General features: G+C 34.9%; 1 protein-coding gene across 1 annotated transcript in view; it reads left to right on the forward strand.

Annotated features, from left to right (window-relative positions):
* Positions 1-18,519, forward strand: part of TGM4 (transglutaminase 4) — a 103,651-nt gene that overhangs the window by 34,993 nt on the left and 50,139 nt on the right. Inside the window, exons 3-7 of the mRNA XM_058182072.1 lie at positions 3,406-3,512; positions 5,310-5,439; positions 6,437-6,555; positions 8,601-8,708; positions 10,730-10,904. Of these exons, the coding sequence (XP_058038055.1) occupies positions 3,406-3,512; positions 5,310-5,439; positions 6,437-6,555; positions 8,601-8,708; positions 10,730-10,904 (639 nt within the window). The remainder of the gene's footprint in view (positions 1-3,405; positions 3,513-5,309; positions 5,440-6,436; positions 6,556-8,600; positions 8,709-10,729; positions 10,905-18,519) is intronic.

Below are 18,519 nucleotides of genomic sequence, written 5' to 3' on the forward strand. Positions count from 1 at the left end.
TGGACCAGACCAGCCTGACCTCCTGAAGGAGGAGGGACAAATGAGGGGATATGATATGTTAGCCATATTTTGTCTCAGATCCAACTTTGCACTTCTGCTATCCAGATTGTAATTAGTAAAAGTACTTTTCTTTATTGCAAATGAAATCAAGGTGTATTCTTTCCTTTCGTCGTGAGCTCAAAACATATTTATTCATTAAAGTGGGACTGGCATAATTAGTGATGTATTTTAATTGGGTTTTTTAATATTTTTTAACTTCTTAATTTAAATTTTAATAATCAGCCTTTAAAATTTGCTCTTTTTAATTGTTGTTTTAAATTGTATACATTTTTGTTTTATTTTGGCTGTACACCGCCCTGAGTCCTTCGGGAGAAGGGCGGTATAAAAATTTAATAAATAAATAAATAAATAAATAAATAGTTATAATCAGAGGCAGCCTGACAATTATCATCCTCCCCTTCTTCTCAAATCCTAACTTCCCCCATACAAATCAAAGATAAATACATCCTAATCATTCAAAAGCAATCTGATATCTCTTAATCTGATTTCTATTTTGCGTGTATTCAATCCATTTTTTCCATTCAGTTAGATATTTTTCTTGTGTAGTGTCTTTCAAAAAGGCTGAGATTTTAGCCATCTCAGCCAAATTAGCAACTTTCAATATCCATTCTTCTATTGTAGGTAACTCTTTTTTCTTCCAGTATTGTCCTATCAGTAGTCTTGCCGTTGTTATTAAATTTAAAATCAACTTAGTCTCAATTACTGTACAGTCCGTAATAATTCCCAATAAGAAAAATTGTGGTAGGAACTTTATTTTCTTTTTCAAAACATTTTGTATAATCCACCAGATCCTTATCCAAAAAGCCTTAATCTTCTTACAAATCCACCAAATATGAAAATATGTAGCATCATCACAATTACATCTCCAACATTTCGCTTGCATATCTGGATACATACATGATAATTTCTTAGGGTCTAAGTGCCACCTATAAAACATTTTATAAAATTTTTCCCTCAAGTTCTGTGCTTGCATAAATTTAACATTTCTAACCCAATTTTTCCCCCAAGTTTCCAAAAATATTGGTTCTTGAATATTTTGTGCCCATTTTATCATACAATCCTTTATTAAATCCCTTTCAGAGTCTATTTCTATCAACACATTATACAATCTCTTTATATGCGCCTGAGTTTGATTTATAATTTGTTTTACCAAGTTTTCTTCATTCTGCATGATACCAATTTTCTGATCTTCTTTTCACCTAGCTCGTAATTGCCCATATTGGAACCAAGTATAATTTCTCCCTTCTTCTTTACAAGGATTTTAATTGTAAAATTACCTCTCTCAAAATATAAAAGTTCTTTATAAGTAATCATTTCCTGCTTCTGTTCTATATTTATATTCTCTATTGCATGCCTGGGGTTTGCCCAAATAGGAATTTTATAATTCAGCTTGTAATAGTATTTCTTCCAGACGTGCAGAAGAGCAATTCTTAACACATGGTTCTTAAAGGCTCTATCCAGTTTTTTATCATACAATAAATATGCATGCCATCCATATAGTAAATCATAACTTTCTATATTCAAAATCCTTTCCTACCGTTCCTGTCTTAATGTTCCCTTTGATTGTATCCAATTTTGTACAGTTATTACATACTTATGCTTATATATATGCTTATATATCGTATAGTTATTTCATGCTTATGCTTATATATACTGTTGTGACAAATAAATAAATAAAATAAATAAATAAATAAATAAATAAATAAATAAATAAATAAATAAAAGACTCCTGAGAGCTGCATCAGCTCTCCATTTCTCCAGCTATCCATTTCTCAAGGGCATGGGTGAACTTCCCTGCTCCTATGTTAAGAAAAAGGATGGGGAAGAGGAATTTATGGGAGAAGCTCTGTCTTGTAGTTTACATTAGTATCCCATCTTCTTTTAGCTACCCATGAGCCTCCAAAATTGTTTTCCTATCCAGTCAGTAGCTGAATTCATTGGGTTTAAGCTATAAAACAATGTTTTCTCAACCCATTCTGTTCTTTTAATATAATGTTGCTATTCTCTTTAATTGAGTCGGGTGGCTATAGAAATTGAATAAATAAAATAAACAAATATATACCATAGCTCATAAAAGCTCTAAAGGTAGTATTTTATTAAAGGACAATTTGCACAAGACTACATCAAACTGCAGATGCTCTTCTATGGCCAATTGGAGCTAACAAGGGGCCGCAGTGTGGCTCAGGCTGTAAGAAGCCTGTTATTAAAACACAGCTGCCTGCAATTACTGCAGGTTCTAGTCCCACCAGGCCCAAGGTTGACTCAGCCTTCCATCCTTTATAAGGTAGGTAAAATGAGGACCCAGATTGTTGGGGGGGCAATAAGTTGACTTTGTAAATATACAAATAGAATGAGACTATTGCCTTACACACTGTAAGCCGCCCTGAGTCTTCGGAGAAGGGCGGGATATAAATGTACACACACACACAAAAAAGACAATCTAGACAGTTTCTTATCTCTCTGCAATAAAAATTAAATATAGTCACTCAAGTTATGTGGCAATGAGTCAGTTGCCAAGCATCTGAATTTTGATCATGTGACTACGGAGATGTTGCAACAGACATAAGCGTAAAAAAATGGTCATAAGTAATATTTTTCAGTGCCATTGTAACTGAACAATCACTAAATGAACTGTTGTAAGTCAAGAACTACCTGTAGTAGGTTGTTCAATGGCTATATGGAGTTCTTATTCTCTCTTAGATGGTTTATCCCAATGCTCTGTTTAATTGGTGATTTCTGCATTGATTTACCATTAGTCCTCGAGTTACGGATGTAATGGAGCCTGCCCATTCCAGTTGTAACCCAAGGATTCATGGGAGTGAATCTCATACCTTGAACATGATCACTCCCCCTTTCGCCCACACATTTGCTAATCAAATGTGTGGTTCATTAAGTGCACATGAGGTATTTCAGGGTGAGGTAGGCCATGGGGGCCTAGTGATGGAACATATCACCTGCTTAAGACCATGCGGGGCAAATGTTGCAGAGCCTCTGTGGTTGTTCGTAAGGGCAAACAACTGCTATGGTGCTGCAAGATTCATAGTTTTGGGACTTGTTCGTAAACATTAGGGGGTGTTTATCACATAACTAAGGGAACATTCCTAATCTGGGGATTACCTGTACTTTGAAATGTGTTAAGTCAGGCTTTCCATTTTTAGAAATCTCCCAATTCATTTTCTTGGCTAAGATCTTAGACATCTGTTCCATAGTGCTGCTCTGATGGCATTATTGGTACAATTCTATTTCAGTAATAGAATCTGTCAAAGCTGCAGATAGAACACAAAAGTTGCTGCCCTACCATTCGGATGTATTAATGTTAGTCTAAATGAATTTATATTTTTCTAGGTCAAACACCAATGCCATCCAATGGGACCTTCATAACCCTGAATGCAAGGGCACAACAAGATGCTCAACCATGGCATGCTCACATTTGTCAAACAAATGGGAAGGAGGTATAAAGTTTTGGAATGTTTTTCATTGAAATGTCAGCTTAGAGCTGTGTTTCTCAACTTCTTCTAGATATATTAGCCACAATTCCCACAGCAAGAGAAAAAACTATAAATTGTAAACTCAGGACATCCACCAGACATATAGTATATTGGCATGTTATACCTACAACATTAACAATCTCAGAAGGTAAAGTTGTGTTTTATGCAGGAAGCAAAACAACAGAAAGTCTTGTGGCTCCTTAAATAATAATACACTTGCAGTGTTTGTAGACCAAAATACATTTCATTGAAGGCATTAAGAGGAATACTACAAAAGAAATACTATGCATAAATAACTCTTATAGTGATAAAAAAAGAAAAGGAGGAATGATGAAAAGAATGATAGGAGACAAAACTACTTTTGAAACTAAATGTAAACAATTTAGATACAAAACTGATGGAAGAGAATATCTGTTACTAATGGTTGAACTGTAGAGTCCTCAGTGCTCTCTTACTTGCTTGTTTGATTGCAGATATTTTATTACTCAACTAAGTAACATCATCAGTATTCAGTGTTTTGAAATTTCTGTATTGAATAGCTGGGTAGCAAATGTAATATGTTAACTATTGTTTTATTGATTATTGTTTAATTTCTTGAAGATGAATTTGATTCTCCAGAGCTGTTTCATTAGGATAATGATCCTAGGTGAACTCAAACCTTATGAGAAGTGTCATCATATGACTAATCAATTTATAACAACCTTCCATTTTAAAAATGCAAGTAAACTTCTAACAAGAGAAGACTGCATTTTCTGAAATAAAGAATTTAGCATCACTACAACACTGATGCAGAAGTTTGCATGAAATAGTGAAGTATATTCAAACTTCTGGGTCATCCAAAGCACTGAATATTAATAGTGGCATAATTCTAATGTCTCTTCTCAGAGAGAGTTAAATATGTTTGCCTCTATTTTATGCAACTACTAGATCAGATATGCTGAATCTTTTATAACCTAACTATCATATTAATTGTAATTCATTCTTGCAGAAGAGTAATGGTATGCAGGAATGAACTTGGGAGAAAGGATGAAGGGGAAACACATGCTCTTCTTAATCTTCTCAAATGCTTCCTATGCTTTCCCCAAACATATAAATAAAGCTGCCTCTTTGCAGACCATTAGAATAGAATAGAATAGAATTTTTTATTGGCCAAGTGTGATTGGACACACAAGGAATTTGTCTTGGTGCATATGCTCTCAGTGTACATAAAAGAAAAGATACATTTATCAAGGTACAACATTTATAACACAATTGATGGTCAATATATCAATAAGGATTGCCAGCAACAAAGTTACAGTCATACAGTCATAAGTGGAAAGAGATTGGTGATGGGAACGATAAGATTAATAGTAGTGCAGATTTAGTAAATAGTTTGACAGTGTTGAGGGAATTATTTGTTTAGCAGAGTGATGGCCTTTGGGAAAAAACTGTTCTTCTGTCTAGCTGTTCTGGTGTGCAGTGCTCTATAGCGTCGTTTTGAGGATAGGAGTTGAAACAGTTTACCTACGCTGTGGGTCTTTATCCTCTCTTTCATAGTCAATCCCACATACCATTATAAAAAGACACATACCAAAGATGGAGCAAGAGAAAAAAATGGCTCACCCATATTCTAATCAATAGCCACACTTCCCCACAAATGTGTATTCATACACAGCTACATACACACCAGCACACTTTTCTTAATGTACATCTTCCTGCAGTATTTAGATATTTATCATATACAATGTTGTACTGTTATAAACACCCTTGTTCTTCTCTTAGTGTGTAATAGTTATAACCAGCCCAGCTGATGCAATCATTGGAAAATATCTTCTGAAAGTGGATACAGGATCTAATATTTACAGTCCTCCTAAGAATTTTATCTATATTTTGTTCAATCCTTGGAGTCAAGGTAATTAAGACAACCTAGAGTGGCTTAAAAACTATCACTGGTATGTATGTACTGGATGTATGGATGTATGGATGTAATTATATTTATTTATTATATCCAGTTGTAACTCAGTTAAGGATTCCCAGTGGTTCACAGTCATAGACAATTAAAAAATCATATACAATTAAAAAATCAACTAAAAAAATAGTAGAAAAGCAATAATAAAATAAAAACACTTTGCAAAAGCCAGTCAATTTCCTTTTAACCATGAGGCTGTTCCAAAGGATGGTAGCTGCAATAAAAAACCAGGGTCTCCTGTCTCATCCTCATCCCTGTCCCTGAATTCCCTGAAGTATGTTGTGGACCATTGTGCAGCTTTCAGGTTGTTATTAGTTGGAAGTTTAATACATTAGTAATAACAAACAGATAGTGTTACAGGCATGAGCCATTGCAGTTAAGATTTTCCTGTCCCAGGTAGAAGTGTACTAGTGCACCAACCAAAATTGGGCTGAGGCCCTCCTGCTGTTCAAACAGGAGTTGGGAGGCCACTGTGGGAAACAGATGGACCTTTGTCTGATTCAGCAGTGCTGTTCTTATACAATATGGATACAATGAACTCCAGAGAGACAAATTTTACCCATTAAACAAGTAGAGATTTAGTCAAGAAAAACCTTAATTGAATATTTAATCTTCTATAATGAGAGATAATTCTCGGGTGGAATAAGCTGGAATAAGAAAACCTAGAACATATTAATAAGAAAGGCTCTGAACTGAAATCTATCAGTCTGCTTATCTAAATATTCACCACATTATTTTAGAGACCAATAGTCACTGTTTTTGGTGTCCAATCCTAAGCATGCAGTTTCCCAACCAAAGAGATTCAGGGCATTACCCTAAACGGATTCAAAACTGTGAAGAAAATAAATTAACCTCCTCCTCCATCCCATTGTTGATGGTCGTGTTGATATTTCATTGCATAGATCTTGACCTCCTAAATCTGCTTACATGTTTATTTTAGCGGATTCTGTTTTTATGCCGGATGATGATGAAAGAGTGGAGTACATCCTCAATGATACTGGCTACATTTATGTAGGATCAGTAGCAAATATCCGTGGAAGACCATGGAATTTTGGGCAGGTAAAAATAATGTTTTATTTATTCCCCTCAACCATTTATGTTTCCCTATGTAGAAAAATGTGAAATAACTTTTAAGGAATGCAAAAGCACTAAGGAAGAAAAAATAGTACATTCAGTCCTGGAAAAGGAGAAATATTGAAAAAGAAACTCAAAATAACCTCACCTTGTAAGAGAGGGCAGAGGGAAACTACAGCAGCCTTTCAAGATTCTTGTATTATACTTACACAGTATAATATGTATACCTGAAATCATTGTGGTTTCTATTTCCTCACCTGGTTCCTATTTTGAGAGGCTGAAACCTGTATGGGTTTCTCCCAAATCACTCTATTTTCTCACTTTTTCAGTAACATGATGAAGAAAGTTCAGGGCATAAAATCCTTCTATCTAAGTGACTAAAAAAATGATGACCAAGGAATGTTGAAATTCTGATCAAGAATATACATTAAAGTGGAATAGGCAACAGGAAGTGGAGAAAAAAAAGATGTTTTCTTTCTCATTCTCATGAAACATTTCTTAAATACAATTGCAGATCTCTGTTGTCATAGGTGTTTCCCACAAAAGCTACTTGGTCTGCACACAATTATTAAAATGCTAATAAAATTACAAATTATGTGTTTATGGTGTCTTTAAATGTCAAGTATGATTTATAATTGGGACATGTGGCTCAATGGCTAAGACACAGCTTGTCGATCAAAAGTTCAGCAGTTCAGTGGTTCTAATCCCTAGTGCTGCATAATGGGGTTAGCTCCCATTACTTGTCCCAGCTTCTGTCAATCTAGAAGTTCAAAAGCATGAAAAAAATGCAAGTAGAAAAATAGGGACCACCTTTGGTGGGAAGGTAACTGTTCCGTGCACCTTTGCTGTTTAGTTATCCCGGCCACATGATGACAGAGATGACTTCAGACAGCGATGGCTCTTCGATTTTGAAATGGAGATGAGCACCACCCCTTAGAGTCGGAAACAACTAGCACATATATGCAAGGGGAAGCTTTACCTTACCTTATGATTTATAGGAAATCTCAAGTATGATTTACAGGAAACTTTACCTCTATAATAGATGCTTAATGCATTAAGAAAGACTCTTTTTAACATACTGTGAATATGTCTGCATAAAATGATTTTTACAGTGATGAGTGTTTCTATCATTAAGTACTATTCATTGTGAAATTATTATCTTTATTCATGAAACATGAAACTCAGTCAACTGAACATTCAAAAGGCATCACAAATACCATTGACTAGTGCTAATGGTTGATACGAGTTGGTGCCAGCGTCCTAGGTATCAACCAAGTACCTTCTTAAGATATACGATCTTCCAAGTAGCACATTTTTTTGCAGTTCTGCTGGTGCTATTGCAGGAAGTTGCAATTTGTTGATGTATATTATAAAATTCTTGGACATGGTACCAAGTGCCCCGATGACAATGGGTATCACTGTTACATGTTTCATCCATAGCCGTGTAGTTTCGATGGCCAGGTCGTGATATTTCATGATTTTTCCCAGTTGTTTTTCTTCAACTCTGGCATTTCCTGGTACCGCAAGGTCAATAAATTGTACGTTTTGGTTTTTGACAACTGTAATATCTGGTGTGTTGTGTTCCAAGTGATAATCCGTCTGTATTCGAAATTCCCACAAGATCTTCACCACCACCACCTCCTCCTCCTCCTCCTCCTTTTTTTCTCCTCCTCCTCCTCCTCCTCCTCCTCCTCCTCCTCCTCCTTCTTCTTCCTATTATTATTATTGTTGTTGTTGTTGTTGTTATTATTATTATCAAAGTACTTTATACTGGTGGTAACAGAGCAGACTTTACATTTGAAACTTATGAAGTTGCTGTTGATTGCATTAAGAAACTATTTTTCCAGCAATGAAGAACGTTAAATAATCATTCTTTGCCCTTTTTGTTGTTGTTAGTGTTGGATATTTGTTTTTCTGTTTTGTATTTTTTTCTTTTTGACAAATGAAAATAAATATGTTTTTAAAAAAGGAATTATTTTTCCAGCAGTAGAAAACATTAAATATGTTTTTTGCCTTATATTACAAAATAGTTTGAAGATGATATTTTGGATTGCTGTATTTATCTTCTGGACAAGAGTCAGCTCAAGTCGAGTGCTAGAAAGGATCCAGTGATCATCTCCAGGGTCATGTCAGCTTTGGTATGTCATTAAAAATGCTTTATGCTAATCTGTATATTAAAAATCACAAAGCAGAAATCAGTCTTCCTATCACCCTGAACCTTAACCTATAAGTGTAACTCTAGTGCCTGACATGTATTTTAGCCTACAACTCTTGGATTCACTTCCCTATGGTTCTATTAGCTGGGGTAGATAATTGAAGTCCAAAGAATCTGCATGTAACCCTCAACATACCAGTTTTATGGTCTCTGGTGCTCACAATTGCCAAAAATTGGTGACATGTTTACTTGAAGCGGGAAAATATAAAATCTGTAAGAGAACATTATGGTTTCCAAAAATCCATTGGGGAAAAATATCTTCAAAATAATACATGTTCTGGAGACATAAAATATGTCACTACACACACACACACACACACACACACACACACACACACACAAGACTCTTGGACTTTAATTTTGCCTACACTGGCTGTCTACACATACATATGCCTATTGATTACTAGAGATAATGCTTTTGCATTTTTACCCATTTTCCTTATCTAAAATACTTAGTATGCTTGCCTCTATATAATATGCCATCTTTGATTATTGTAAGCACTTTAATCACTTCCTCTCACAGGTCACCTCTCTCTGTCTTTTGTTTTCAACCTGTGTTATTTCAATTTTCTGGGTCTTGTCCACTTCAGTATGTAAATTGATTGAAAATAAAGCCTAACAAATTCATTCTAGATTTTCTTTGTTTTGGCTACCATGATAGCTTCATGTTTGGTCTGGACTCTTTGGCCCATGCCTCTCTTTCTTGAATTCCTTTGCTCTTCTACTTCTCCTAGTAGAGAAACTTACTCAAAAAGATAAAGAAATGAAAACAGTATAGTTTTACATTTTTTTCCTATTAGCTGAGCTTGAAGGGGAAAGTGGCAGAATTCTCATGAATCTCACTGGTTCAAATAGGAGGGGGAAGAGGAGACAGGTCCACGCTGCATAGTTCTATCAGAAAAAGCCAGTTTTTCACCTTTCTTGTTAAGTTTCTTTAAAAACTTGTTAATAAAGTCATAGTGGAGGATAGCAAATAGTGACCCAAACAAAGCAAGCATCCACTTTAGTAGTCAATAGGAATTTATAGGGTTGCTTACAAAGACGAAAGTACAGCATGAAAACTAGACATTCTAGCTTGAGCTTACACAATGCATAAAATAATCCTTTTGACATATGGCCAGAGAGCACAAGTGGAATTTATATTACCTGCCTCCTGGAAGTGGATTGAAAATGACATCATGCATTCCTGTCCTCCAGAAATGGTGAGTGGGTTATGTTGTGCTGGAGAAAGCTGGGGGTTCAGATCTGCCCTTTTTCTCTCTCTAAAGTAGGGGAGAGCATATTAAGACTCCTTGCTCTGAATGAATGTAAGTAACTCTGGATTTCCTGTCACTATGCTATTCCCTAAATAATGGTTGTATTTACTTTCTTTCACAGAAGCAACAGCCTGAAGAATATTTTCTTCCAAACTTATACTCTACCTTTAGTGTTTTTCTTCTCTCCATGCATTCTTTCTCCTATATACTCTCCACACAAAAGGCTGTATCTTATGTACATGCAATATGACCACAACATAATGGTCTTCTAGTTCATTATGCAGTCAATTGTTTGCTACCAGTAAGACCCTGTTCTGAAATGTACTTTGTTAATCTAAGCAAAAGATCTTCAAATGGAGGGGAAATTGTCTGTAAGAATGCTTATAATAAAAGCTTTTTCTGAAATATGAAGACAGGTCCACATCATTTCAGTATTATATATGACAGGGGAAGGATGGAGGTTATAGATTCTAAAAATGACTAGAAACACAAGCTTTGAGCTTTTTACCTTTAAGTTTCAAAAATACACATCACAATTTCAGCACATCCTATATTTATTTATATGAAGACTATCTTGTAATATTAAGGTTGAAAATGCAGCATGCATAGCCTTAAGAAGGATGTTATTTCATAATGTTATTAACAGAACCAGGAATGGGAGGCTTTATTCTCATCAACTCTTTCTTAGGTTAATTCTGAAAATGATCGTGGAATTCTGCATGCAAACTGGACAGGGCATTATACTGGTGGTACAGCTCCTTTGGCTTGGACAGGAAGTGTCCCAATTTTGCAACAATATTACAGAACACAAAAAAGTGTCCTATATGGTCAATGTTGGGTTTTCTCTGGAGTGGTTACCACAGGTAAGATGTACCCCTCAAAGCAGAAGCTTTTCCTGCATGTTTTTATGAAAGCATTTATTAATTGCTTTTTATGTATGAAAATAAACAAAACTTTCATAAACCAGTTTAGTGATCTACATTCTAGGAAAGATAACAGGATTCAGGGTTCTGCCTTCATGATCTGATTGTAGGTTCTTAAAACACATTCTTAGAATTAGGAAGATGGGCCAGATTGATTCTGTGGTCTGATCCAGCAGATTTTTCTCATCCTTAATCAGTCAGACAGCAAACTGTATTATTTCCATGTAGATTTCAACTGTAACATTTTTAAATGTATAATAAATTAGAAAAAAGTAAATGATTTCATAAAAGAAAGCATTCACAATATCTGTAAAAAATAAACACAACCTTCAGTAAAATTCCTCAGAACATGCAATTTTCTTGGAAACAGTACAGGTGTAGCTTGCATTGTCTTCTGCAATATTTTGAAAAATTTCTCTGCCTTGCCATTCTCAGAGACTTCCAAGAAGTGACCCAGATCTAACCCTGCTTAGCTTGCAAAGGCAGATGAGATCTGTGAAACATTATAACCTGCTAAAACTGCAACACCTATCATCATGGTTTATTTGTTAATTTGCTATAAACCACAGAATATTTGCTTTTGAATTTAACGGGAAAAAACCTGCCCCCAGTAATGAAATTACTATTTATTATGGGCAAAGAAAATTTTCTGAATGTTAGCCCAATTATTTTCACCTTAAGAGATAATTTGAAATTCTAGATCAAATACCAGATTTGATAAATAAATAATAATAAAGCAGGAATCTGGAATCATAACATAACATAATAACAGAGTTGGAAAGGACCTTGGAGGTCTTCTAGTCCAACCCCCTGCCCAGGCAGGAAACCCTACACCATTTCAGACAAATGGCTATCCAACATTTTCTTTAAAATTTCCAGTGTTGGTACATTCATACTTCTGCAGGCAAGTTGTTCCACTTATTGATTGTTCTAACTGTCAGGATATTTCTCCTTAGTTCTAAGTTGCTTCTCTCCTTGATTAGTTTCTACTCATTGCTTCTTGCTCTACCCTCAGGTGCTTTGGAGAACAGCCCGACTCCCTCTTCTTTGTGGCAACACCTGAGATATTGGAACACTGCTATCATGTCTCCCCTAGTCCTTCTTTTCATTAAACTAGACATACCGAGTTCCTGCAACCATTCTTCATATATTTTAGCCTCCAGTCCCCTAATCATCTTTGTTGCTCTTCTCTGCACTCTTTCTAGAGTCTCAACATCTTTTTTACATCATGGTGACCAAAATGGAATGCAATATTCCAAGTGTGGCCTTACCAAGGCATTATAAAGTGGTATTAACACTTCACATGATCTTGATTCTATCCCTCTGTTTATGCAGCCCAGAACTGTGTTGGCTTTTTTTGGCAGCTGCTGCACACTGCTGGCTCATATCTAAATGGTTGTCCACTAGGACTCCAAGATCCCTCTCACAGTTACTACTATTGAGCAAGGTACCACCTATACGGTACCTGTGCTTTTTTTTTTTTGCCGAAATGGAGAACCTTACTTTTTTCACTGTTGAATTTCATTTTGTTAGTTACCGCCCAATGTTCAAGTCTGTTAAGATCCTTCTGTATCTTGAGCCTCTCTTCTGGAGTGTTGGCTATTCCTGCTAGCTTGGTGTCATCTGCAAATTTGATGAGTTCCCCATCTATCCCCTTGTCCAAGTCATTGACGAAGATGTTGAAGAGTACTGGGCCTAAAACAAAGCCTTGAGGTGCTCCACTGCATACTTCCCTCCATGTGGATGTAGTTCCATTGAGGACTACATATTGTGTGTGGTTGGTTAGCCAGTTACGAATCCATCTGGTGGTGCTGCTGTCTAACCCACTTTTTTCTACTTTATCTAGTAGTAGGTTATGGTCTACTTTATCAAATGCCTTACTGAAGTCCAAGTAAATTATATCAACAGCATTCCTCTGGTCCACTAATTTTGTCATTTTTTCAAAGAATGCAATGAGATTAGTCTAGCATGATCTGTTTTTGACAAACCCATGTTGGCTTTTGGTTATTACTTTTGTCATTTTTTTTTTATTCAAAAAGTTTTACAAAATTTTTTCCCCCTTTCCCCCCCTCCTCTCCCCTCCCTTCACAACCCCCCTCCCCCCCCGACTTCCCGGAACGGGCACAAGGTATAGTTAAAAATAAAACAAACATATGCTAAAAATTTTTCATCCCAACTTAATTATACCCCTACAATCATCAATTCCTAACTTCCCCCAAAAGCAATAAAAAATAATACATCATAATCATTCAAAAACAGTCTGATAACTCTTAGTCTGATATCTACGTTGAATATAGTCAATCCATTTTTTCCATTCCTTTAAGTATCTTTCTTGCGTATTGTCTTTCAAAAAGGCTGATATCTTCGCCATCTCAGCCAAATTGGCAACTTTCAATATCCATTCTTCTATTGTAGGTACTTCTTTTTTCTTCCAGTATTGTCCTATTAGTAATCTTGCTGCTGTTATTAGATTTAAAATCAATTTAGTCTCAATTACTGTACAATCCGTAATAATTCCCAACAAGAAAAATTGCGGCAGGAACTTTATCTTCTTTTTCAAAACATTTTGTAAAATCCACCAAATTTTTATCCAAAAGGCCTTTATGTCCTTACAAGTCCACCAAATGTGAAAATATGTAGCGTCATCACAATTACATCTCCAACATTTTGCTTGCATATCTGGATACATACACGATAATTTTTTAGGATCTAGATGCCACCTATAAAACATTTTATAAAAATTTTCCCTCAGATTCTGTGCCTGCGTGAATTTAACATTTCTAACCCAAATTTTTTCCCAAGTTTTCCCAAGTTTCCAATAATATTGGCTCCTGAAAATTTTGTGCCCACTTTATCATACAATCCTTTACCAAGTCCCTTTCAGAATCTATTTCAAGTAACACATTATACAATCTCTTTATATGCTCCTGAGACTGATTTCTAATTTGCTTTACCAAATTTCCCTCGTTCTGCTCTATACCAATTTTCTGATCTCCCTTCCATCTAGCACGTAGTTGCTCATATTGAAACCAAGTATAATTTTTCCCTTCCTCTCTTAATACTTGCAGAGATTTTAACTGCAAATTACCTCTTTCAGTATACAAAAGATCTTTATATGTAATCATTTCCTGATTCTGTTCTATGTTTATATTTTCTATTGTATGTCTAGGACTTGCCCATATAGGAACCTTATAATTTAGTTTATAAGAGTATTTTTCCAAACACGCAGAAGGGCATTTCTTAGCACATGATTTTTAAAGGCATCCACTTTTTTGTGATAAATTAAATATGCATGCCATCCATATAGCAAATCATAACCTTCTATATTCTAAATTCTGTCCTCTGTTAAATTTAACCAATCACTTATTGCAGAGAGCAGCTGCTTCATAATATAATTTAAAATTAGGCATTTTAAACCTCCCTTTCCGAGAATCTTGAATTATTTTCATTTTAACCCTAGCTTTTTTACCTTCCCATATAAATTTGTTAATTCCCTTCTGCCATTCCTCAAGATTCTTATCTATCTTAATTATTGGTATCATCTGAAAGAGGAATAAAAATCTAGGTAAAACATTCATTTTAATAGCAGCAATTCTCCCAGCAAAGATAATTGCAATTTTTCCAAACAATCAACTCCTTCTGAACTTTTGCCATAAAACCTCATAGTTATTCTTATACAATTTCACATTTGATGATGTAATATAAACCCTAAGTACTTAACCTTCTTTACAATTTCAAATCCTGTTATTTCCTCTAGTTTTTCTTTCTGTTGTCTGGCCATATTTTTATTATCACTTTTTGTCTTTTCTGATTTACCTTAAACCCTGAAACATTCCCATATTGATCAATTATTTCCAACAAAGATTTACTAGAATTTATAGGGTTTGTTAAAGTAATCACCAAATCATCTGCAAAAGCTCTTAGTTTATATTCATATTGTCTAACTCTAATTCCCTCTATCTCCTTTACTTCTCGTATTTTATCCAATAATGGTTCTAGAGTTAAAATAAACAATAATGGTGATAAAGGACATCCCTGTCTTGTTCCTTTCGCAATCTTAAAAGGTTCTGTTAAGCTACCATTGATTATAATCTGTGCTGTTTGCTCTCCATAAATTGCCCTAATTATTCTTAAAAAACCATCTCCAAATTGCATCTTTTCTATTAATTTAAATAAAAAATCCCAATGCAATCGATCAAAAGCTTTCTCTGCATCGAGAAAAATAAATGCTGCTGAAATAAAATTTTTCTTTTCTAAGTACTCCAGTAAATTAACAATCTGCCTAACATTATTCCTCATCTGTCTCCCTTTTATAAATCCAGATTGATCATTATGAATTCTTCGCTGCAGAATCAACATTAATCTATTAGCTATTATTTTAACAAAAATCTTATAATCATTATTTAAAAGTGAGATTGGCCTATAGTTCCCAGGTTTAGAACAATCCTGTTCCTCTTTTGGTATCAATGAAATAAAAGAGGTTCTCCATGAGGGGGGAATTCCCCCTCCTAGTTGTATCTGATTAAATAATTCCTTAAGTGGACCTAACATCTCATCCTGTAAATTCCTATAATAACTAACTGTGAGCCCATCCGTACCAGGAGATTTCCCCATTTTTAATTGTTTAATTACCAAAATAATTTCTTCAGAGGTTATAGGCCGATTCAGTTCATCCGTTTGTTCTAAAGTTAAATTTTTAACCTTATATTCCTTCAAATAATTATCAATATCCCTATTCAATATATTATCTTTAAGATATAAATTTGTATAATATTCTAAAAAAGCTTTTTTAATTTTATCCTGTTGATATCTCTCTTTGCCTTTGTATTCTATTTTTTCTATAGTACGTTGTTTTTGTCTTTTCCTTAAGGTGTATGCTAACCACCTACCAGGTCTATTTGCATTACAAAAAGTATTATGTTTGGCATATTGTATATTTGTTGCCACCTGATCAGCCATTATCATATTAAATTGATTCTGTAGTAACTTTATTGCATCTTTAAGTTTTTGATCATGTGGATTATGTATTAATAATTGTTGTTTCTTATAAATTTCCTCTTCTAGATACCTACGCTGTCTTTGTTGCTTATTTCTCTGTCTATTATTAAGATATATTAATACACCTCTCATAAAAGCTTTACTGGCGTCCCAAACCATTTCTATCGATGTTTCATTATTCAAATTATAATCAAAAAATTCTTTCATCTGCTTTTTACATTGATTTACATTATCCTGATATCTAAACAAATTTTCATTTAATCTCCAAGTTCTTCTACCCTCTTTTCCATATTGCAATTCCATCCAAACAGGACTATGATCAGACAAACATCTTGGAAATATCTTAGTTTTCTTCACCCTAAAAAGCAAATCATTAGAAATTAAAATAAAATCAATACGTGAGAAGGATTGATGCCTATCAGAGAAAAAAGTATAGTCTCTTTCCTCCAAATTCCGCAGTCTCCATACATATCTTAACTCGAAATCTTCTATCATATCAAAAAAGGATTTAGGCAGCTTTGCATGTGCAGGTATCTTCTTGGAAGAAATTCTCTTGTCCTTTCGTGTATCTATTACTCCATTCCAATCTCCCAATATAATGCACGATTTATAATCCCATAGAATCAACTTATCATATAACATTCTATAAAATTTTTCTTGTTGCTGATTGGGTGCATATATACCAAACAAGAGAGTCCTTTTTGTTTCTATTGTAAGTTCAATAGCAATATATCTTCCGTGAATATCTGCCTCTATTAACTTGGCTGGTATATCTTTTCTCAAATAAACCACTATGCCATGTTTTTTCTCCAAAGCTGAAGCAACAAAATGTTTACCTAACTTTGAGTTTATTAAGTACTTTTGATCTGATAGTTTAATATGCGTTTCTTGTAAGCAAATAACATCATTTTAAAATTGTTTCAAATAATGAAATATTTTTCTTCTCTTCTGAGCTGAATTCAAACCATTGACATTCCAAGTCAAGATTTTATTTGCCATTACTGGGCTGCTGAAGCTTTTGAGCAATCAACTGAAGATCATCCTCCCGTATCTTCGGCCATGCTCCTCCCACCGCTTCTGTAGCAGAATCCTGAACTTTACTTTGAGTTTGTTGCTCCTTTTCTTTACGCTTAAGGGCTCCCCTCGTCAGTCTTTGTTCTTGTGGTTGTTCCTCAGATGGTAACATCACTGGAATCACCTCAGCTTCCACACCCATTTGAGTCTCTTGAATTCTTTTTTCTATTATTTCTATTTCAAGTTTCAGCATTGTAGAAAGAAAATCTTTGGCCTTAAGCACTGTGTCAATACGATATCTCCTTCCTTGATAATACACTGTCAAACCAACTGGAACCTCCCATCTAAATTGAATCTGGTATTTCTTAAGTTCTTGTGTAAAAAATGTAAAGTCCTTTCTATCCCTTAACATCTTGGGAGGAATCTCTTTCAAAACCTTCAACTCCTGTTCTCCTATTTTCAAGTTTTTCTGAAAAGCAACTTGCAAAATTTGATTCCTCACTGTTCTTTTCAAAAAATAAACCACAATGTCTCTAGGAAGTTTCTTTTGCCTAGCAATCCAAGAATTAACTCTATAAATTTTGTCAATTTGATAAGCAACCTCTTGTGGATCAAGTTCAATAAATTCAGCCAGAGCTTCTGATAAAAAATTTTTTAAATCTTCCCCTTTCTCCTCATTCAAGCCCCTAATTCTCAGAGCTCCTTCCATCATTCTATACTGCATCACCACCACTTGATCTTCATTTTTGTCCAATTTGATTTGCATTTCCCCCATTCTATTTTCTATTTGTTGATTTGACTGAACAATTTCTTGCACCTCCTCCTCCACCACCTCCAGTCTTTTTGCCAAACCTTGAAAAGCCATCAAGATATCTTCTCTTATTTTTTTATTATTCTCTTTTATTTCTTCTCTTATTTTCTCATTATTATCCATAATCTCCTTAAACCTTTCTTCAGACACTTTCCCTTGCTCTTTAATCAGATCTTCTAAAGCTGGTTCAGAACCCCTTCTACCCCCAGTCTTAGGTGGTTTAGTAGCCATTTCAGTTTTTAAAATTCACAAAATATAAGTCTAGAAACTTCTCTTTTCCCCTTTAAGTATAGGAGAGCTCACTTCACTTCATTAAAATCCACACATAACATTTCTTATCTTCTTAGTTACACAGGCTGTATGAAATTCCATTCGTCACTTTCACTCCCTTTCAGGCGCCATCTTTAAGAGTCAATTAAAACAAAGAAAAAAAAGTTTCTCTTTTTTAAAAGGTAGAAGTCAGGAAATCAAAAATACTTGCAATCCAGTAATTGTTCGCTCGCACTCATTCCGTCTGCTTAAAGAGATCCATAAAGATAAGACAATTAGCAGAGATGGACACTTTCTTCTTTTCCTGCTTTTGCAGGCACGCACTGAAGTCGGAGCATGGCAGGAATATTTATGGGACCGTCGACCCTTCAGGGCTCTGCTTAATTAAAAACAAAGCCCCTGGGGAGGTCTACCAACACTTCCCTGCTGCTCTTATCTTTTCCCTTTCATCCAGGGAAAGAG

This window comes from Ahaetulla prasina, chromosome 4 (assembly GCF_028640845.1).
Source record: "Ahaetulla prasina isolate Xishuangbanna chromosome 4, ASM2864084v1, whole genome shotgun sequence".
Taxonomy (NCBI): domain Eukaryota; kingdom Metazoa; phylum Chordata; class Lepidosauria; order Squamata; family Colubridae; genus Ahaetulla; species Ahaetulla prasina.